This window comes from Chrysoperla carnea, chromosome 3 (assembly GCF_905475395.1).
Source record: "Chrysoperla carnea chromosome 3, inChrCarn1.1, whole genome shotgun sequence".
In the NCBI taxonomy this organism is placed as follows: domain Eukaryota; kingdom Metazoa; phylum Arthropoda; class Insecta; order Neuroptera; family Chrysopidae; genus Chrysoperla; species Chrysoperla carnea.
In genome coordinates, this window is record NC_058339.1 from 74,239,171 (window position 1) to 74,263,367 (window position 24,197).

Here is a 24,197-nt window from a genome sequence, read left to right on the forward strand (position 1 = left end):
GGCTTGTTATTACGCGTGGCTAATAACACGCAAAAAATGCAAAAGTTATAAACAATTAACATTAATTATAAAATATTGGAGAAAAATGAACTGGCTTTTTTCATTTTTAATTATTTATATCTTTTGAAAGTTTTTATGTGCTGAAAAACGCTTCTGGGGCAATTTTCTAGACATCATTCCGAATCTACCGAGCTATCACAAGTATTTTTACGATCAGTATTTCTATATTTCACCAATTTGAACTTGTCGACCAGACTAGTAATAAAAATTGATTAATTTATACATTCTTTGCATTCATTTCATTTCCTGTAACATTCTGTACACACATTTTGTAACCAAAGTGCAACAATCAGTTGATTTTCATCTCCCACCTGTTCATATTATTAAATTGTTATATATTTTACGCGCATGCGTGTCTCTATCATTTATTTTAATAATATCGTTACGTTAAAATTGTATCCTGTATGCTCCTTCTATCTCCGTTCTGCTTCTAGTGCTACAAATTTACTGTCATATGGGCTCTACGAATGTATATACGTAAGTGCATATACACAAAGCCAACCAATCGACCAATTCAATGTAAACATACATAGAAATACAAAATGATCCAGGAATTATATCTTAAATGTGTATTAATCGAAGCATAGGAACGTGACGATAGATAATAGGTGGAGAATCTCAATTCTGGTAAACGATAAAATAAAATTTTAACCGAAAATTTAAGTTAACAAAACAAAGTTATATGATGCCGAATAACGCTTTTGTCCAGGGGGTGGTAACCACCCCTTCCAAGGACTGGAAAATATACTTTCAAAACGACAACAGGAATGAATTCTAAGCAAAAAGTGTCATTCAAGCATATGTCGAAGAGTCATTACTTTCCGAGATAGAAATTCGGAGTATTTAACGTCAAATAACTGAAAAATTTAACGTTTTTTGAAAAAACCTTAAAAATGAAACAAATTTCAAATCATTTGCATGAAAGTTAACGGAGTTATAATGAAAAGAAAGTTGCTTTTATCTTTTCTTTATGTTATATTCAGCACAAAAACGGAAGAATTTAACACGGGAACTAAAATTAATGCTTTCCGCTTTTCAAGTACTGATAACATGCTCAAATAGTTATAGAAGTTTCAGATAAATATTTTCTGAAATATTGCAATTTAAATGCAAAAAAAAAAATTCGAAACAAACAAAAAATATGTCTTGCCTGTACTTAAATAAAGTATTTTGGAAAGCGGCAAGCATTAATTTTAGTTCCCGTGGTAAATTTATCATTTTTTGTGTTTAATAAAACATAAAAAAAGATAAGAGTAACTTTCTTTTCGTTAAAACTCCGTTAATTTTTATGCAAATAATTTAAATTAGTTCTTTAAAAAGTGTACGATATACATTTTTCAAAACATTTCTTTGACATTCGAAATATGCTTGGAAGATAATTTTCGCTTAGAGTTCATCCCTCTTTCGATTCCCGTTATCATTTCTAACATATATTTACCACCCCCCTGGACAAAAAACAACCCCCTGGACAAAATTTAGAGATTTTCTCTTTTTTTTCTCTTTGTTTACTAGAGTAATAGTATTTCTAGCACATTTAGTACATATATTGTCATACTGTTAGAGTTAAAGCTGTCCAGTACATATAGTATATACTTGATAGGTATAAATGAGTGTAGTCTAGTGCATTGCATACCCAGTATGTATGGTGTACTGTACATACATAGTAAGTTTAGTTGGTACTATATGTATACTAAGTACCAAGTACCATGTACTAACATAGTCGTGCATACTCTAAGTATAGTTACTGTATGCACGATGTATATAGTACTGTGTAGTAAGCATAGTAGTCACTAGTCAGTCAACGTCACACTTATCACGAGAGTTGTAAGTAAGTGTTGTTCACACAGCAATGTAGGATGCTATAGTATATACTACTTTGGGGGTAGTGGTATATATTATATAACTAGAGCTGATTTCAAGGAAATTGACATTTTTAGAAAACGCACTTAAGGATCTATGTACGTGTTCTCAATACTTGATTTAAAGGTTCAAAAATTTTTTTATAGGTAGGCTTTTACTTTCAACATAGGTATTCATGCAAATTTTTCATAAAAACTAGTGAAAGCAAACAATTGACTGAGTTAATTGTTGAAATACCATGTATAGACAGTGTTGATGATGCAATCGTTTGTTTTTCGACGTCATGTAAGTAAAGAAAAGATATCCACTATCCGATAGCCACACATTCATAACTGATATTCCCATATAGTATATATTATAAAATTTGCACCTAATTTGCGCCCTCGTGGGTAAACATTTTTTACAACAACTTTTTTCTATCTCTGTTGTTCATTTACGAACTAAGTCTCACTTTTTACGTCCTGAGCACGCTATAAATTTCAGCTTGATATTTCATTTCGTTTTTGATTTATCGTGTCCACAGACAGATAGGCAGACGGATAGACGGGCGGACAACCGGAAATGGACTAAAGATAGTGATTTCATGAACACCTATATCAAACTTGGGAGCAAACTTTATATACCATGATATATTTCATATATACATGATATATAAATCATTGAAAGAATATATATTGCATCAAATACATTGCTCCTATGGAGAAATCTCAAAAAACAACATATTTTGAGAATTTTGAAAATTTTCACTTGAAACGAAAGAATATATATTAGCAATGAAACAGAAAAGAAAAAACCAAGTGGGATCCATCCATATAAGAAATGTTCGAGCAGACTGAATTTAGGGTTGAAATTATTATAACATGTATATGAAATATACCAAGGTATACTAAGTTTAGTATACTTGGCAAAAATTTAAATTAAATTTTAAACTTCAAAAACTCGGGCATCCAATTTGGTGACGTAATATCGGTATTATTATACGAAATAACACAGTTAAGTTTAACAGATATATTCATAGACAACTAATTATAATAAATATAAATATTTATTATCTATGGATATATTATAGCCAGCTGTCTAAACTGAACTAACTGATGGTCTATGGTTCATACCGATATGACATCACATCCGGCCTTTCCTGCGTTTTAGGTCACGTGGTATACAGTTTAAAAATTACGATTTTTAATTTTGTGTTTTTATGACTCGAAATTATAATATTTAAGTATATTTTTACATAAATTTTCACTTTTTTCAAATTTCATAATTTATTTTTCACTATCGAAAGTACTCTATTATTACGTAGTTATATTGTTTCCGCAGTGCGTTATCATCTATCCTCACTTATCCAATCGCAATGCATGGAAAACCAAAAGAGAACACATTGAATCGGAATTGACTCTAGAGTATGCAACGTACAGTTGAACAACGACTGATTCGTTGTATGTACATGCCTGCCTAGCATACCTTCGTTAATATTACACAGCCACTAGATTCACTTCTCATGCTGTGGTATATATACATATATATACGATGTACGATGCAGATCTCATTCTCAACTAAGCATACACACTGAACAACTGAACAGATGCTCTTGGTTGCTGAGTAACAACGAACGAGTCGTCGTGAGTGTTTTGTATGCGGCTGAGTCAACGCTGAGCTTATCGTTCGTTATATGTTCGTTACTAGCTCCCTCAAACATACATACACTACACAGAGCGAGCATACACACAAAATATAAATAACTTGTGTTTACATCAAAACATATTCAGTTAACAAAGATTGTTGTTCAACGAATGTATTAAACTCATTGTTGTGTTTTCTGTGTAATACAAACGACCGTTACGTTACATTCGTGTTTGATTTTCAATTGTTTTTCACGAGTTTTTTTTTTGTGGTTTTCTTTTGTTTTTATTTATTTATTTATTTTTGGTAAAAATCACGTGTTTTTTGTGTGAAGATTATTATTTTTTTGATGAGATAAAAACAAATTAATTTGTTAAAATGTGTCGTGTTTTGTGTTTAATTGTTGTTTGTTTTTTCATTGTTGAATATATCAATTGTGTAACAACGGATCATGATGATGATCAGTTAAATGATAATAATGATACATATGATAATAATGATATTGAATTGTTATCATATAAAGAACAAATTAAATTGTTAAATAAACAAATGACAGCATTGTTAAGTAAACGACGTGAGGATTTTGAATTGTTGGAAGATAATATGCGTAAACGGTTTATTGAAAAATCGGATTTGGATGTTGTAAGGCAAGAACTGAATGAATTAAGGTAAGTTCGTTTGAAACTTCTGGTCTATTTGTTTGTTTGTTTTTTTATTTTTTGGAATTGAAATTTCCAAACCAATGGAATGATTTTAATGTGCTTTTTCTATTGAAAAATAGGTAAATAGAAGGATTAGTTTCCATTAAAATTAAAATTAACTATTTCTTTGCGCTTCCACACTGAAAAAACAATTAATTATTTAATCTAGCTAGAGTTTCAATTCATATATCGTTGGATTGTTCAAAGAACAGCTTTAACAATTGAAGCTACATTTAAATACTTTTTATGCAACGATTTATTTTCTGTTCTTGATGAATTAGTTTTGTTTTTAATGAACAATAAATCAATTCTTGATACTACAAAAGCCCATTTCCTTGCGCTTTCATACTGAAAAACCAATAATTATTTTATCCAGTTGGCAATTTTGAATTCACTATTGTAATCGCTAGAGTTTCAATCAGATAGCTTTCGATTGTTCAAATAAAAGCTTAAACAATTAAAGCTACTTTCAAATAATTTTGATGCAACGATTTTTTCTCTGTTGTTGATTAATTTTTTCTGTTTTTAATGAATTATAAATCGATTCTAGGCACAAGAAGAGCCTATTTTCTTGGACTACCAAACTGACCAAAAAATAATTTAATTTTATCCAATAAAAAAATTTTCTATTTAAAATAAATTATGTCTTCAAGTTGTGTATTTTGAGCTCGAGCTATATTTAATATTAACCACTTAAAAATATATAAAATCATGCGAGTTAAAATGTTATAACCGCCAGAGTTCCAATCACATACATTTAAAGCTACAAGTGAAGCTACTTTTAAATATTTTTGATGCAACGATTTCTTTCCTGTTATTGATGAATTTTCGATGTTTCATCGTCCAATAGAAAGTGAATTAAATCAATAATAGAGCTATGAAACTACATAAATATTTGAAATTGTCATGACAGTAATGTGAAATATGGTGGACGCGTCGGGAAAAAAATTTGTAGACGATTTTTTATATTAAAGAATTTGAACATTAACTAATCAAAAATTATTTACCATTAAGTTTGAGAGTGACTTTTCTAAGAGTTATGTAAAATATTTGGTTATATAAAATAAATATTTTAATAATTATTGAAGATGGTAAAACCAAATTGATCCAAGTTTCATTTTCTTTAAAATAGAAATTTCTTTATGACGATGAAAAAAAAAGTTTTTATAATTTCTATGCTTCTAACCACACTCAAGTGTCATTTGGCATAATTATTCCTGAGAAATTCCAAGTTCTTATATTCATGAAGAATTATAAAAAATAATATAATTTTTTTAAATAAAAATAAATTAATAAAATATTCTTTTATAATATTTATTTGTACTATTTTAACCATTAAAAAAGCATAATTTGCTTACAATTTAAAAGCGCATTTTCTGTATTTTCTCACAAAGATAAAAGTGTAGGTTATATTATTAAGATTGTATCGTCCTCAGTTATAAAATATACTGTTTGTTGGATAAAATTGTCACATGTTTGACTACTAACTGAAATTAATTAACTATAAAAGCAAATCGTGTTTATATTATATTAATATTATATTATATTACACAATATAATAGAGTCTATAATATTGATAATATATGAACGAGCCTATAGTCTATACATATAATATATACAGGCTGTCTACTTAAGTTGGCTATTTTTTTGTTATAAGGTTTACGAAAAAAGGTATTCTTTATAAAAATCTCTGCTTTCGAAAATATTAATATTCAGCTATTCACTTTGGGCAAAGAATGTGCAGGGTGTCTGCAACTTCAAAAAGTTTGACAGGAATGTTAATTATCGCTTAGAAGAGTAATATATGGACATGGACATTGTTTTACTATATAAGTTCTTAATACAGTTTTAAATTTATTTATATTTTCAATGTGCTTAATTTCTACTGGTAAGTTGTTATATAAAATTCAGTCCCAACGATTTGAGGATCTTTTCTATATTTATCAATTCGATAATTTTGAACATGAAGATCAGTACATTGTCGAGTATTATAAGAATGAATTTCTTTTCTCAGTTTAAAATTTTGGTAGTTTTTCTTGATGTATACTAACAATTCATACAGGTATATACCATAAAAAGTTAAAATATTGTGCTTTATAAAATGATCATTACATGTTTCTCTATAGTTCAGATTAAAAATATAAGTCGAATAATTCTCTTTTGTAGAGTTCGTACAAAACGAAGTGGCACCGAGCAAGAGAGAGTGTATGATGTATATGTATGTGCACTCGTATCTACACTCTCTCTTGCTCGGTGCCACTTCGTTTTGTACGAACTCTAACACAAATATTCGAGAGCAGTCCGAACATTGTCCCCAAAGAATAACACAGTATTGCATGCAACTATAAGCAAGCCCATAATACAGAGCCAAAAGTGCGTCTGTATCATGCGTTTGCTTCAATTTTCTTATATAGTAGCATACTGTACTCAATTTTTTACAAACTACATCAACTTGAAGATGCCAACCCATGTCTTTATCTAGCACGACTCCTAGGAATTTCATTTCAGTTACTCGACTGATCGGATTCCTGCTATTCAATAGCTTGGTATTGTCGATGTGCTTATTATTAAACAGTAAATAAGTAGTTTTGCTCATATTTATAATTAAATGATTTACTCTACACCAAACACTAAACTGATCAAAGACCATTTAGACCATTTAGAACCCGAAGGAGGAGACGTTGAGGGTAAAACGTACTAAAGATAATTGTTTTTATTACGTCAAAAATAATAATTGTAACATTTTGTATAAAAAATAAATCTTCTGTATTAATTACTTTGTTATCAATGTTTCAAATTAGCAAATAAACGTTTTAATTACGATAACTTAACTGGTTAATTTGGATAACGTGTTATATAAGTAGTATTTGAAAATTTAATTTAAAATTGAATTGGTCAAAACATTCCCATCAACAATTCATTCCAAAACAGTTATCTTCAGTTGGTTTTTGCCTCAACGTATCTACCATCATGTTCCATACATATAATTTTTCTTTTTTAAAATTGCTTAAATACACTCCTACATATCTTGGGATTGATTTCTTAAACCGTTCCCCTTAATATCTGTTCAAAATACCTTACATTTATAAACGACTGTTCTTATCGAACTTTCTCAATTTTTGGACAATCTGTACCTACACTCGATGTCAAAAGTGAATAGCTGAGTGTTATCTGTTCAAAAGGGCTTACATTTCTAAACGACCATTCCCATCGCGCTTTCTCAATTTGTGGCCACTCTGTACATTCGATGACAAAAGTGATTAGCTGAATGTTAATATTTTCAAAAGCATTTTCATAAAGAATAACTTTTTTTCGCAAACCTTTCAATAGAAAGTTTAGCCAACTTAAGTAGAGACCCTGTAAAGGTATCCCTTTGGTAATCATCACTACATATTATAAAACAAAGTCGATTTTTCTGTCCCTATGTCCCTATGTCCCTATGTACGCTTAAATCTTTGAAAATACGCAACGGATTTTGATGCGGTTTTTTAATAGATAGAGTGATTCAAGAGGAAGGTTTTTATGTATAATACATCCATATTATAGTAGAGTAAGGAGTTGAAATAGGGGTTGAAAGGGATATGCTTCAAAAAATAAAAAAGTTGTGCATCGATTAAGCTCAAATATTGACACGATATACAACCAGCTTCAAAGATCTATTGTTTTTATCTACTTTTAACCTTCGGAGGGTAGAAAGGTGTAGCGAGAAAGTGGGAAGGAATGATCGAATATTTACAAATATACCTAAGTGGGGTATCAAATAAAAGAGCATGACGTGTACATTACAAAACTGTTATCCAACGCAAGGAAATGTGGAGGGAGGGATGCAAGTGGGGATGTTGCCCAGCAAAGCGGGTAATTCACAGCTAGTCACTAATAAAGAAGTAAGTTCAAATAAGGCTGCTTAGAACAATAATAAAATTAATATGCAATTAAAAGGAAAAGAAATATTTATTATTTCTTCTTCAGCCTCAAAAAAGATAAATCAAGGTTTTATTGATATTATATTACTTTTTTGACAAGAAATACAAATTCTAGTTAAGTCTGATTCCGGAAAACATGTAGAAGAAGCCGTGGGCCCAACTATTTCATTCAGAAACTATTCAACCTTTTATACCGTTTTGTTGTTATATACTACATGTATGCATTATTCGTACAGGCATGTATGTATGATGGCCTATACTTGCATGATTAAACTAAAATATTACAACAAATATATAACATTGTCCGAATTGCTTTGTATTAAATTTTTTTATATTTATAATAATAATGAATTATCTTGATTAATAGAAATAAATAAATAAAATTTTTTTTAAATTTCATGTTCGTCATCAAATTATAATTAAGTTAATGAATGAAATGAATTTAATTTATTTAAATATATTTATCTGTTAGTTAGTGTTCATTTTACAAATACATATATAAACGTCTATCTGCCCTACCAGCTGCGCCATTTATATTCTCGTGTTGTATATGTTTGTGTGTTTTTTTGCTGTATATGTGTATTTTTTTCATGCACTATACTACGGAAGCCTGAATGGCTCACAATCAATTTATGAGAAAGTGGCGCTACACAAGCTTTTTTTTTTTAAATGTGTACTACCCACAAGTATAAAACCAACTTTTAAAAAGCCACTAGTTCACTTTCAACAAGTGCACTAGTGGCTTGTGGTATTATGGAAACGAACCTTTTTGAAGATGTCAGTATTTTGTCGTGTACAGATAATTATAACATCATAATAAACATTTAATAATACTTTTAAGGTTAGAAATTAGAAATGTGTAGATGCAAAGAAAAACATCAACAATTAAAGAATTATATTTTTTAAATAATACTAAAGAAAATTTTGAACTAACTACATAAGACAAATTATAAACATTATCATATTATTATTAAATCCGGACAAATAATTATTAATAACTTCAGACAGTTTCGGTAGTGTCTAATTAAAGGATAATCATCACCGACTGACATCTTCAAAATGGTTCGTTTCCATAATACCATAAGTCCCAAGTGCACTTATTGAAAGTGAACTAGTGTCTTTTTAAAAGTTGGTTTTATACTTGTGGGTAGTACACATTTAAAAAATAAGCTAGTGTAGCGCCACTTTCTCATAAATTGATTGTGAGCCATTCATACTTCCGTACTATTCGTATTTACATTATATTTGGTTTTGTTTTTTTTTTGTATTTTATGCTGATTAATTTTTTTAATTCTATTTAAAATTTAAAGTTAATTAAATTATAAATTGAATGAATATGGTTGGTTGTTTTTGATTATTTGTTTTTAGTTAACAATCTGTGTGTATGATTTGTAAGAGAGGTTTTATAAAAAACAAGACAAAGGAGAAGGCTTTTTTAATTATAATTTAATTTATTGAGTGCTCATGAAGTTAGCCTTTAAAAGTCTCTTATTGAAAAAATAAATGAACATAAATATAGGTATTCTACCATGGAAAGTGTGTAATACCTGCTTCTTATATGCCTCCTTCGACTTTTTTCACATCAATGCCAAGATATTTTGTGTAAAATTATTAGTCGCATGATAAAAACTTAACCTCTACATAATTTCATATAAATTTATTTTTTAATGCACTAGCTAATTAAAAATAGTTTGATTACGTGATTATTGATCGATTAATGTTTGAGACTGAAATTGTTCGAGCAGAGAAATAATCTAAATAATTAAATTCATTAATTTCACCATATTTCTATCACAAGTTTTTTAATTTACTGAGTACAACTTTTATTAAACTAACGAAAATGCACGAATAGGAATATTTCCCAAGATCATGTTTTTTCTACTAACGGCTTTATTCTCGTGATGAGAGAAATTCTCACACTTTCAGAAGGGTTTGAAAAAAAATATACTTAAAAAAACTGTGGATAGATTGGAAAATGTGTAAAATTCAAAATTCAATGTTTCAACCAAATATATCATTTGAAAAATAAGAGTTATTTATGTTTTAAATCGAGCACTAAATGCTCATAAGATGAGTGCTGACGGGTTAATAGTGTTTCTTATGAGATAAATGAAAAGTTGAGTAAATTTGCTTATTATTTCTTTTGTAGAGATGACCTGACATGGATCATAATTAATTATGATTTTCGTATATTTTAAATTAAATTTACTAATTAAAAATAATTTCACTTAAACTAATCGAAAAATGTTCGTTTTAGTTACAACTCTTTTTAAACGACGTTAATTTACCAACTCTTTAAGACGACGAAAGATCAAAAAGTAATGTCTATATGTATAATATGTTCGCAATTTGAATGAATTATGCGATCAAATAAATTTGATGAATTAGGAAAAATTTAAAAATCGTTATAGTGGTTATTTGATGATAATTTATGAGATTTCAACTAAACCCATCACAGAGAAGCGAAATTTTAACAAATAACACTAAATCAATAAATCGGGATTTCGCACTAATTTCATTTTTAAATTATCTATGATCAAAGAAAAGTTTTGTATACATCTTTTGACAAATGAAAAATATATTAGATTTGAAATTTGAAGGCTCTTAGCTTAGCTTTTCTCATATTGATTGTAAAAATTTCAAATATTTATATATTAATACGATATTTTATAAATAAGCTTGGAAAATATCTTTTGTGACGCGCATTTGAGGCGTAGAAAAACCCGGCAATATTTTGTACACAAAAAATTTCGGTAGGCTGTTTTCTGACATAAATTCCAAACAGAAAAGAAAGGCTTGGCTGAAATATTTACACATGATATATACATTACATTCACACATATTTGTATAGTAATGAGAAATAAAGTAAAATCGAATAGAAGTGTATTTAGTTTAAAAAGTGTATAGCAAGTAATATGATCGTATTTATAGATAGTTGATAACTAAACTAAAAAAAAGTCTGAGCTATACACATTCTAAGCTTTACACAGTTGCAGAGCTGCTAGCACATAAATAGGTAGCGTTGAGAGCTTGTTCAGAGCTTTATACACAAGATGTAGTATTGGTTGGTAGTTAGTTACATTTCAGTTTCACACAGAATAACTTTATATTTATGCACAGACTGTAACCATCAAGATTAGCCATCATTTATTTCGGCTTTGCAGAATAATCCAATTTTTATGAATAGGTTTATAAAGTTTTAGTCATTAAGTATAAATCTATTGTCGCTATAATCTTAAGAAGGTCTTCCAATTTTTAATCGAGTGAAAGTTTCCTAAAAATTACTGATACAAATTATAATATGTGCCCATTCTGAAAACTAAAAAATTGTAAATGTGAAACTGTATTAATCAGATACATAATCTCATGATAATGTCATATTTAAGCTATCGGCCTGAAACAATGCAGAGGGAAATTTGTCGGATACTATAACCTCTTGATAACATAAATAATTATTAAACAACACAGCAAAAGTGAACTATGTATGTATTGAAAAACAAGAAGTACGAAATGTTCGCGGTGGTAGACAAAATCATCGATGCAGTATTTTTGCCGCTCTAAATATTTTTCGAATTTCTTATTAAATTATCTTGTAAATAGGAGAAAAATAAGAATATATTCGCCAAGAAAGAAAAATTCAAGTATCTGGTATATTTCGAGCAAGCTTGTTTGAAAACGAAGCACTTTCGAAAAAAATCGTAGAGGAAAGTTAGGTTGACTAATCACAAGGAAGTCACGAAGTTTCAAAGTGTGTATTACCATTTAAAAAAAACCGTGGTGTCCCACTGTCTATATATAAAAAGATCAATTTCATAAAATATTTTTAATTATTTATAGAGGTTATATTGATTTTTAAATTATACCATGTTTCCGAAATGGTACCTATACACACTAATTATGTTTTCCTTAGAGTTTGTATTTATTTTCTGTGCAATTTTTATCAAATAAAATTATTTACAAGAAAGATCTTGATTTTGAACATCGTCCTTAATAAATTTTTTTCAATTTTAAGCTTGAAGAGAAAACCACGCCGGCAATATTTTCGCATTTCAAAAGGTTAAAAATGATCTTAACAACAAACACCTCAAATTTTCAGCTGTTCAGAAATGACAGTTAAATACTAGGCCTGACCCAAGACCGAACAGTGGTTGTGATTACAGAAAAAAATTTATGTGTATGTGCTACTCTAATTCAGACTAAACCTATATCTGGCTAGTTTTAAAGGTAACAATGTATACAGATAAGTACACAATGAAATTCATGCTACATACAGGATATTATATAACATTTGTAAAGCCCTTTTTGACAGATTTTCTGTTTTTCTTTTTGAGTTGTTGAGATTGTGTGTGAAACACCTTTTTTTTTATTTTGATAGATATAGGTTTAGGTCGAATGTATAGATTCGAGATGAGTCGAAGATGGCAGTGGGTTAGTGGGTAGGTATTGGTTTTCACTGAAGTGTATGTATACGTGTGAGTGTGTGTGCCAATGTAGAAATTCAAGTGAAGTTTTATTTTCACTTAAAATTCAAACGCATTCTACTGTAAACTGTGTGATAGATACAAGGAGTTCTTTGAAAATCGTACACTTATATTTTTTTCCTGTTTCTTTGATGAAGATTTTAGTTTTTGCCTTTTTGTTGGCAAAAATTTAAAAACTTTATTCTCTTGATACGAAGATCGAAAAAATATTTTTCTTTCAATTGGCAAAGTAATTTTCTTGACTTGGCGATTCTGTTTTATTTAAATACAAACAATGCAACTTTTTACAAGAAACTGTCGTTAAAAGAATAATTTATTTAATTTCTAAGTATGTATTTATAAATATTAAGGATTTACGAGCGCATATTAACGGATGCGTGTTATTATTGTTGTCGCTCTAGATTTACCGTGTCATTCAATTTACGTTTGCTATGTTTGTTAGTGCAATTAGGTAATGATTTTTTTTTCTATATAAAACGAAGTTTTGTGCTTTCTTTATTAGTATATAATGTTAATGTTTCTATTAATATAATTAAATATTTGTGGTTCATATTTGCTGTTATAAAAGGTAATTTCTTTCATTAAATTTATCATACTCAGAGCTTTTCGTTTATGTGTCTGGTTTAGCTGGGCAAAATTTTTTCTAACAAGTCACAGTTTAAATTTCTTTTAACAAGTTTTTAAAAAAATATTGCGCAAACTTGCCCGTTTTCTTTTAAGACTAAGATAAGGAGAGAGATCAAGATAGCTTAAGGAAAAAATCAAAAAAAGGAGCAAGCAGTTTTCCAGCGAACGTTTGTAACTTATAAGTCCAAAAACACCTTACGTGGAAACAAAAGCAAGCAAAGATAAGAAAGAAAATTGGTTCAGAAGCAAAAAAATTAAATAAATTGAATAATAATTGGGTTTAAAGACGAATACGATTAAGATTGGCAAATAAAAGATACTTTTTGATATAAATACTCCACTGTGAGACGGCTTACAAAAGAAACGTTTGGTTTAATAACGTTTCGACAAAATCTGATTTAAAAGTAAACAATCTATATAAACATATAAAACAGTATTTTTCATTCTAGATGGCTTTTCAGAGTTGTCGACAATGTTTCTGACTTTTCTTTTGATGAAAAGGAAATATATTTCATTTATTATACATAACCTCAGCTCTCAGAGATTGTGAGCTGAAGCAAGCCTAGGCTTCCATGTATTTATGTATGTATATATGGTTTGTAAAGAAAGATTTATATATATGATATCCTCGCATTGGTTTGGGAACCACTGAGGTTTATGTCTCTTTTCTATCCACTTGTGAATTAATATATGTTTCTGTAATTTGTGAAAAATCACTGACGAAAATGAATGGACATTTGATTTCCTGTTTAGTACGTTGAATGTCTATATAATATCGATGGACGTTCTATTTGATTCGATTCCAATATTATGTAGGTTTGATAGGTCATAATACCTATTTATTATTCGAACATTTCCAGTTTTATATTCGATTTATATCTGATCAACTGTAGGTACTAGAACCACAAGTAAAATCGTTTTTATTTTTTTTTTATTGAGATCATTCAGTTTTACAACGTTATTTAAAATTTTGTATTAAGTGTAAAAATTACTTTTATCGGTGCAATTATCAAAAAAATCTACAGGGGAATTTTATCTTTTTTTTTAAATCTCATGTATTATTATATCATAATGGAAAATGACTATGTTTACAGAAAAAAAAAAACACCTTAAACTGAAAATTTTTCAAAAATGTGCTTCATCATGAGGATTGTCTCAAACTGATGCAAGTATTTCCGAAGATAAGACCGAAAATTAATATTATTTCTTTTGGGAAAGCCATAATTTTTATATTTAACAACGATTTAACATTGTTATAGAAACAAGAAATTTTGTTTTTGATTTATTATATAAAAACCTAGCTGTTTCCAGCCCGCTTCGCTGGGCACACTAACCATTTGCATGTGAAGATGGATGTGATTACTTCGTAAGTCTACACCGGCTAATTTTAAACTCTGACCTTGTGCTTTATTGATAGTCATCGCATAGCAACATTTTACTGGAAACGGCAAACGCTGAAATTCAAAATAATAGTCCTATGGAATCAGAGGGATTCTCGGAAATACGCTTTCACCCTCATACTTTCCTGTAAAAATTGTTGCTTCGATAACGTTTCTTTGCAAGGTTTTTACTCGTAGACTGGTGCCATTACACAATTTTGGGGGGGGGGGGGTCACCAATTTTTAGATTAAGAATATGAGGTGGTATTAACGGTAGGTTGAGTGTTTGTAGAAACTCGACAGGATAGTGAACAGTATCTTCTACCTCTAAAACTATAGCTACAGACTTATAAACTGCAGAAAATCCGTTGGGACTACAGAAAATCCGTTGGGATAGGAATTCCGTAAAATCTGTCCTTAGTGGACGTCTTTGTGGCGAAAGAGGTAAGTAGGCGAAAAATGAAGTTAATCGGACCGATAGTTTCGGAGATAAATCGGTAGGTTATTTACTGATTTGGGTGAAGAAGATAGTCAAGATTTTTCTTTTTCCACTTATACTTAATTTCCACTTAATTTCATTTGGAAATCCAAAACACACAAAAATAACATTACTTTGCGTAATTGAAACTTTACCTCCTAAAAATTTTACGTTGTGTTTAAAACTAGAATAACGTATAACAGTATACTTATGTATAATCGATGAAAAAGTGCGAAAATGGTGTTAATTTAGCCATTTGTATTAATTTTGGATTGCCTTCGATTATTTTAAATTTTTTTATAAATCTTTGTTCATTGGGAATGTAAACTTCGGAGTTTTTCCTTACAATTTCTATTAGAATATCGAGAATAATTTGTCACAAATACAAGCTTTTTATGTTTATTGAATAATGCTTTTGTTAGAACCACTTTGTTTACAATTGTCAAAAATGTCAGTCGATAATAAAATATATAAAGGGTCGATTTACAACTTCTATTAATAACTTTTTTTTTGTGTTCATGTGCAAATAACAGTCATATATTAAAACTTAAGAGTATCCTTCAGTAACTCAAATTGTACACGTATAATATATTATCAAATGTATTATACTATCATGATCGTAAATGATTCAATGTTCTCTGCCCAACTATATCTTAAATGCTATCAAATCTATATTTTTGGAAAAAATGGTCACCAATGTTCTCACCTAATTTGCTCCATCACGAGAAAACAGTGATATTTACTAAAACTTGTTTCAAACAAAAGTTGTTTTTTTCTTATAAGGAACATTTTTACGTTGAAACTTGTGCTATCTCTAACGGTTTAACATAAGCAAAACTTAAAATTTTATTATTTTGGAAAATCAAGTTCATTTTTTCATAGCAAAATAGCAGGTTTACATCCCGTAAACCCGCGATTGCAGATTTTAATGGCGTAAGCAATTAAAAATTATTTTTGTTATTTTGTTTCTGTGATTCAAAAAAAATATAAATACGTTTTATTTGGTCAGACGCAAAAAAATATGATACCTAATCAGAGAAAAGTTGATTTATCGAAAATGATTTTCTACGTTCTATTAGTTTCGGAAAAAGAAGAATAGGGCATTGGACTCACTTCATATGAAGAATTCTCACTTCAGAAATACAAAAATGAAGTGGGTTTTTAAAAACTTTTACAAGTATGCAAGATATAAACGTTTAAAATTCTTAATTAAACAAAGAGAAAGATACCCACTAGTGACGTCATACGTGGGTATCACCATAGAGATTACATATAAAACTTTCTTTTGCTAAAAGGAGATGGACAACCTTTGAATGCAATCATTGATTGCTTATAACTTCTTTGTTTTTTAATCAATTTAAAATTCACTTCCAAATTTTATCATGGTATCAATTCAACATCAAGATTATCCCCTATTACGGTCATTTTTTAACCAGTTTCTCATCTTGTTACTTACATTTAAATACATTATTTGTATGTTATATATATGTACACAAGATCCTTATAAAAACCTCTTCAGAAACACTAGAAGCTTTCCATAGGTTGGCAGTCATGTACTCATCATAGGCATAAAGCATTCACAAGAGGAACCCGGGCAGTATGAGGCACATGAAGAGTCGTATGAATTCTTGAATTTATTATCTACACCTCAATTTTGTTGTAAAAAAAAGTAATAATAAAAAAAACTAGCTGGACCCGTCAGGAAATTATTTCCCGTAGTTATCGTAACCTGTGGCTACTCTGTACCCGTGGCTAAAAATAACAAACAACAATATTATGTTATTAAATTAATATTATGAGGAGCACATCTGTAAAAACTAACATGTTTGCCTAATAATATTTTGAATATTATATGTCTAGAGTATTAGGAGAGCATCTGTGAAAACTAACATGTTTGTCTAGTAAACTTATTATTTAAATTTATAATATTTTTTCGTAAAATTTATTTGTCTAGCGTGTTTTTTCCTAAGCGGTACATATTTAGACCTCTAGAATATTTTTCGCCAAACCTAGACATAATAAACTTGAAAATGATGGGTCAATCATGGAATTTGATAACGAAATAAGGAAGATAAGGGTAGGACAGAAAAAAACCTGCTAGAGTAAATAATATAAAAAATAAAATAAAATTGTATAAAAGAATTATTATATTTGTGCGTTCTTTGTGTGTGTATTTTTTTTGTTTTGAGTACTCTAGGGAATCACTTTTTTTTTATTCCATATTTACTTCTCTTTACAAAATTAAAATATTCATAATGGTCAAATCGAATTAGTTTTGATTCGTCAAGATTTAATTATAAAGTTCTTTTTTTATATTTGTGGAATAAAAAAACTTTTTAACACAAAAAAATACAATTACAGAAAAATAAAAAACACTATAAAAAGTATTTAAAAAACAAAAAATTAAAATAAATGCTATTCACCTTTCTTGGTGCTATGGAAAGTAGAAAGACAAAACAAGTGAAAACAGACAATTGACAGAGTTAATTGTTGAAATACTCTGTACAGAAAGTGTTGAATGTTAGTACTAATTGCATAAATTTTTATAAGTGAAAAGACTTTCAAATTACATTCATACACAATTATGAAGATCTTTCAGCCGCCTTTAATATGGTTTTCGAAAGCTTCGAAAATTTTCGAAAGTATATTCTAGAATGTTTTGTTTTTCGTAAATGTTTTACTAGACCATTATTTTACAAGACTACCTACTAGTGGAAGCTACCTGCAACTTTTCAACTTCCTGTCTTTTATAATTTTGAGAGAAAATGAAAGGAAAACCAAAGGTTTCTTTTATCCTATAATTGGCGCCCATACGGATAAACAGTGATGACATATGTTGCTCATTTACTAACTAAAATTCACTCTTTACGTCCTGAGCACACTATAATTATCCATTGCAAAAGATATTAACTTTTAAATCACGCATAATTATCCATCACAAAAGAAAGGAAATAGTTTTCTGCATCTGGAAAATAAACTAAATAATCAGGTGATATGTTCGTTTCAAATATCGACCCACATCATTATTACCATTAAACCCGCAAATTTTCCCAAAAAAAAAAAAACCATTAACGAAAATTATCTCTAGAAACTACAGCATTAAAAACACTACTGAAAATGGATATAAATATATGTTGTTAGAAATTGTGATGAATGTGATCTTCAGAAGTCAGACTTACCCTTGCTTTATGATTAAGGTTATTGTCTTGCTTTGGGCATATTGACAAAAAATTCTAAATTTGTGTATACTTATTAGGAATATAATAATACATTAACCAAAAAAATTTGAAGTCGATCGACCGTCTCTAACTCGAGTTAAATACAATTATAGTTCGGATAATTAACATGGAGAGCATAGGAAAGGTTGCGTTTTGTTGTGTTTTTAACAAGTTTTTTAATTCTAGAAAGTCCCATACCACTGTTATCTTTTTTATTATAGATTTAAGTCCGCGTTTGACTCCCACATTGACTACGTCGTCACTTATTGTCCCAACAAAACTTTTAATTTCGATTTTCTGATTGAAAACAATAACTTTCTAAAAAAAAAAGTGGAAAAAGAGGGAAAAATCCCCAAAAGACTAATAGATAAAAATTGACGTAACTGAGATATTAATCAATTTGATTATATATATGTATGTAGTTACGTCATGATTACGTCACTTGGAAACCATTATAACACAACACTGAGTATTGGTGCCACAACAAAATACACAGATGTGTGCGTTAGAACGAGTTAATCATATCACATTAAATACAAGTTGATGAGAGATCATCATATACATCCTTATCCCTGTATATTATAAATGTGAAAGTAAGGATGTTTGTTTGTTTGTTTGTTACGCTTTCACGCAAAAACTACCGAATAGATTTGAATGTACAACAATATAGCTCATTAGCTATAATTAATAAAGATATATTGAAATATAAAAAATCTGACATTTTACTGCTTCTATTATAGATCTACTCCATCTATAATCATCAGTTTGAACCATAAATAAAAGATTTCTGTAAGAAATTGAAAAAGGTAAATGTAAAACAATTCACGGCCATCTTCTCTGATATACTTAATGAATTATGAGTCTTTTACACTTAAAAAAAATTGAAAATTATACATATATTTTAGCTATGTACAACAAGCCCTTCGAGTGTTATAGAAGGGAGATAAGTCAGATCAAGAGTGGTGGATGCTATAAAGCGGTAGTTTTTACTTTTCAATCCAGTGAAGTGGGCGGGTATCAAGCTAGTAATATATAAATGGATGCTATATAAAAACAGAAACGAACCAGAATTTCCAGAACATTGATGTGGATTTTATGGTTTTTGATACAAATAATATAGAGAACAAAATATAAAAAAAAAATGAAAAGAAACGAAACTAAAAGACAAAAACAGGTAACAGGATAAGAAAAAATTACGTAGACACGATCCTTAATTCTATTAAATATGTTATATATGTGATAAGGATCTTATTTACTTCATTCAAGGTACAGGATGGATTAAGATATATGTTGTGATCTGTTCAGACTGTCAGAAAATTTTAAATTTGTGTATGCTTTGTAACTAGTAACTAGTAACTTAGTTCAATTATGTTTGGAAAAGTACTTCAAAATTTTGATTTTCCTAATATAAAGCCACAAAAAAATATATTTCGGCAAAATAAACACACTTTCTTGCCACAAAATTAAATTAAATTTGAAACCTTTTTTATCCTTGCAAAAATATTGTCAGCCATTTTGGTGACGTAATATTGGTAAAAACAACAGTCGTGTACGTAATTATTATACGTAAAAATAAAGTTGATGATAACATAACCTACAATTATTATGAAAGTCATCAACAAATCAGTAATTATTGCATATTATTTTTGTCTATATGATGTCACCTCATGGCGGCTCGTGTTTTAGGTCACGTGATATACAAATTAAAAATTTCGATTTTTAAATATTAAAACAATAATGCTTTTATGCCTCAAAATCAGCATCAACAAAATCAACATTTAAGTATATTTCTAGTAGCGATTTTTTGTCTTGGAGAAAGTCATATTTTTATTTTTGAGGAACACCCTCCAATGTTTTTCTAGCTACGAGTGTTTCACAATGTGTTGTGAAAGACTCAGTACCAATATTCACAGACCTATCTATATAAAGTGATAAAGTGATAACAACTACACTCAACACAACTCAACTCAAACTGATGAGATGTGATAAAAACATAAAAGAAAATGTTCACAAAAAATTATTAGTCAAGTGTGTAGTGAACTGTTCTTTTTAAATTCAGTTGGTTAACAATTGTTTTTTAATTTTTATTAATTATCATATTAGCAATTAAAAAAATGCAGAAATGAAACAATGCTGATAAATGCTGTCCGAATTTTTACATATTTTTTGGCGAAGCAGACTATTGGAATATGGGAATATCAGTTATGCGTGTGTGGCTATTTTACAGTAGATATCTTTGTTTATTTACGTGATTAAGCAAAATTTTTATGTATATCGAATTCTGGATCTTAGTTATATAACTGACTCAAATTCGATTTATCAAACACTCTCAGGTTTGAAATTACGTAAAAGGGATTCAAATTCAAGAAAATTAATTTTAAATCGTAATGTTATGAAGCAAATGTAAATGAAAGTTATCATAGATGCGAGTAGCGTTTAGGATCATTTCTTGAAATTTTGCAAACAATAATTAACCCATCTACTTCCCGGTTTCTGCTTGAGTTGAAATTTAACATGCTTGTATGTAAATTGGAAGGAAACTTTTATGGTAAGTATGACCTGATTTTCCAAGCGCTTCCACCATATTCCACCTTTTTAGCGAATTGCCGAAGGAAATTAACTCTCTAGAGGTCGCAATTGTATAAAGTCCGATTTGTATAAAACTTGGTATCAAGAAGGGTTTTGGTACTTGAGAGGTCCAGTTCGTTAATGAGAAAAATTTTTGAAGTTTTTCAAAATAATAAATATTTTTGTATTTTTGATTGAAATTCTTGGAAAACTAAGAATGCAATGCAAAGAAAGATGTGTTATTTTTTCAATCTCTGAGAGAAATCGCTTATCTAACGCAGCTCCTGCGCTACGAATTTTTTTTAGTTTCAAGTTTAAAATTTAAATAAAAATACTTTCGTAGGGACAATCTTGATATTTTAAATTGAGCACGCCAATCTTTTACAAATAAGAAAGATTATTTTCGACTTTTTAGTTTAATAAAAGCTTAAGTAATTAAAAAAGGATTTTTTTAGAAAATTTTTTCGGATTAGGTACTTCTTTTTTATATCTTGTTTCATAGTTTATTATTTTTTGAAACGGAATAATAAAAAAGTACAAGAGTATTTGAGTATGAAGTTTTTAAAGACAGTGAAAGACAAAACTTTACTTCAAGATGTGTACAGTATTTCACATATTACAGGATAAGGAATATGTATATATACAGTGTGTCTTTCTTTCTTTTAATAATCCTGTAAAACAATTTCTTTCAATATAATTTTAAAGTTTTACTTTTCAAAAACTTCGTGATAACTTTCTAGGAAAAACTTTCTTTTCCTTCGATAGAAAAATATTCAACTTAAGAAATTTATTAAAAAACATACTTTCTGTTAAAAGATACCTTCATTGATTTTATAGATTACTGTTAAGCTTCAAAATACATTTTGGGATTATAGAAAAACAGCTTTTCATAAAGCTTTTGATTTTTAAGTAAGTTTCGCATTAATTCAGAGTTTTAGAAATATAGCAATAGTACACGGGACGGTATACAGTCGAACTTCACCCATCTGATAACCAGATGAGACACTTTTTTTATGAAATTTTATTGATTTACTACAGTGTGAGTGGCTTCATTTCAGTGTAACCTACAACATTTTTATTTACGAAAATTTTGGAAATTGGAGCGTTAGCTTATAGTCGTTAACCTGACATGTTTAAGGCTTAGCTTGGTCTGAGAAAACTGCTCATGAAATATTTAGGGCAGTTTATATATATTTTTTTATGAATATAGTAAGAGAGAATAATAGTACCCTACAAAAGTTTTAGGCCGTTTGGTGTGACCTCCACCCACAACATGTCGAAAAAACGAGGGTATGAATTGTTTAATAAATATAAGTGAAATTAAATGTTCATACTGGCCTTCATATTTCATGAGCCGTTTTCTCAGAACTTCGCCTTAAACACATCAGTTTAAGGACTATTCACGAAGTTTCGTGAGGGTGTTAGTCACAAAATCATACCCCCCTCTGTACCTTAGACTAACAGTTTTTATATAGAAAAGTATTACTATATTTAATTAAATTAATTTTAATCAATTTCTTCCATGAACGGTTTTTTCCAGAAAAGCCTATACCATTATTTTCGAAATCAAATTATCTTTGGATAACAATAACGAATCCTGAACAAATCGGTGTATTTACTTATATTGCTCTACCTGTTCATATGGTATGAGCAAATCGATACCGTTCTGTTAACCAATCGAAGTTTGGTTTGTCTGGAAAAAATCGTTTATGGAAAAAGTTGATGAAAATTATTTAAATTAAATAGCCATGAAAAATTTGCGATATAAAAACTATGATAGGTGTTAAATCAATAAAATTTCATAAAAATTATGTCTCATCTGGTTAACAGAAGGGTGAAGATTATCTATAAATTTCCTTAATGTATCTTTCTATCTTTACAATGAAATGTAATGTACCGACCAGCTAAGTTATCGACCAAAGAAATAGAAATTAGAAAATTTTTTTGTTTTTATGACATAGTGGTACGTGTGAGTACTTTCGGAAGCTGAAGAGTTAGTAAGGATGTGTGACACCCTGTATGTGAAGTAACTTTTAACTTTTAACAGATACACAATATCTAATATAATAATGTGTATTTATTTTGTTTTGTAGTGTGTTTTTTGGTTTTTGTTTGTTATTATTTGAACATTAGTGTATCTACCTTTCTATTCTACCTATAGAATGGAGAAGAGTTAGATGCCAACAAGATAAAGAAGTTTGTATAGTTCCTTCCGGTTTTACAGCAACCTTTATGCTATCTAGATATTAGATGATACGAATGAACAAACATAACGAAACACAGGTGCATCTTTTGTGACAGATATATTATAATGTATATTTAAAGTACAAGCTGTCACACACAGGTACATTGAACTCAATTTACTTAATAAATACCAGACATTTTAACATCTGTACAGAAAATTTTAGATTTACTTTCAGTTAAGGATTAATTTTAGACCATTACCAAAATCGCGGTTCTGGATTTCCATTAATTTAGTTGGTTGAAAAACTAATTTATTAAGGAAATTTTTAGGCCAAGAATGACCGCATGAGCGAAGACTTTTCATTTTAGGGGCTTGGAAAGGTTTTATTTCCGAAGAAATTTTCTAATAAATTTACAAACAAACATTTTTTATGGTTAGTAGCGAGCGGTATCGAGTATTCCGATTATCGAGACTCTACTGTATATGTATTCCCCGCCATGGAGATAATTCCAACGAGCTGTAAAGACATAGGAAACAATTCCATAGAGCTGTGTAAGTGAATTGTTGACCGCAGTGAGAGAGGTAGAAAGAGACTGATATTGTAGGCGTATTAGAGAGACAAAGACAGCTACATGCGCCTACTTTATCTAACTTTATTTGTATCTCTACAGCTGTTCGCCTACTTTATTATCTTTTTCTCTTCGATCAAGCGATTGGTGGCGACTATGCAGCTCAATGGAACTATCTATCTCTATATTCTTCTCGGTTAAATAATAAAATGCATTTGGTAGGATCACATAACTTTAACTCACTATACTTGAGTTATTTTATCAAGGCCAACCTGGAAAAAAAAACAAAGTACGTTTTTAAAGCACACAGTTTAATTTAAGTGGTTAAAATAACTCAAATTGTACTAGTAGGCTCGAAAAGTCACTTTGAAATTCCCAAGGTTGGCCTTGGTAAAATAACTCAAGCATTGTTCTTATAAGGGTTGGCGTTAACCAAGGATTCAATACATGAATAAGTAAAGAAAATTCAACCTTGAATATTTTCCAAACACTCCATATTATAACATAAAATATCTATATAGAATG

The 24,197-nt window shown here is 29.2% G+C and overlaps 1 protein-coding gene across 1 annotated transcript in view; it reads left to right on the forward strand.

Annotated features, from left to right (window-relative positions):
* The first annotated feature begins 4,050 nt into the window (after positions 1 to 4,050).
* The window catches only part of LOC123296251 (protein scabrous-like), a 242,999-nt gene continuing 222,852 nt past the window's right edge, over positions 4,051 to 24,197 (forward strand). Inside the window, exon 1 of the mRNA XM_044877713.1 lies at positions 4,051 to 4,211. Coding sequence (XP_044733648.1) covers positions 4,093 to 4,211 — 119 coding nt within the window. The 5' untranslated portion in view covers positions 4,051 to 4,092. The remainder of the gene's footprint in view (positions 4,212 to 24,197) is intronic.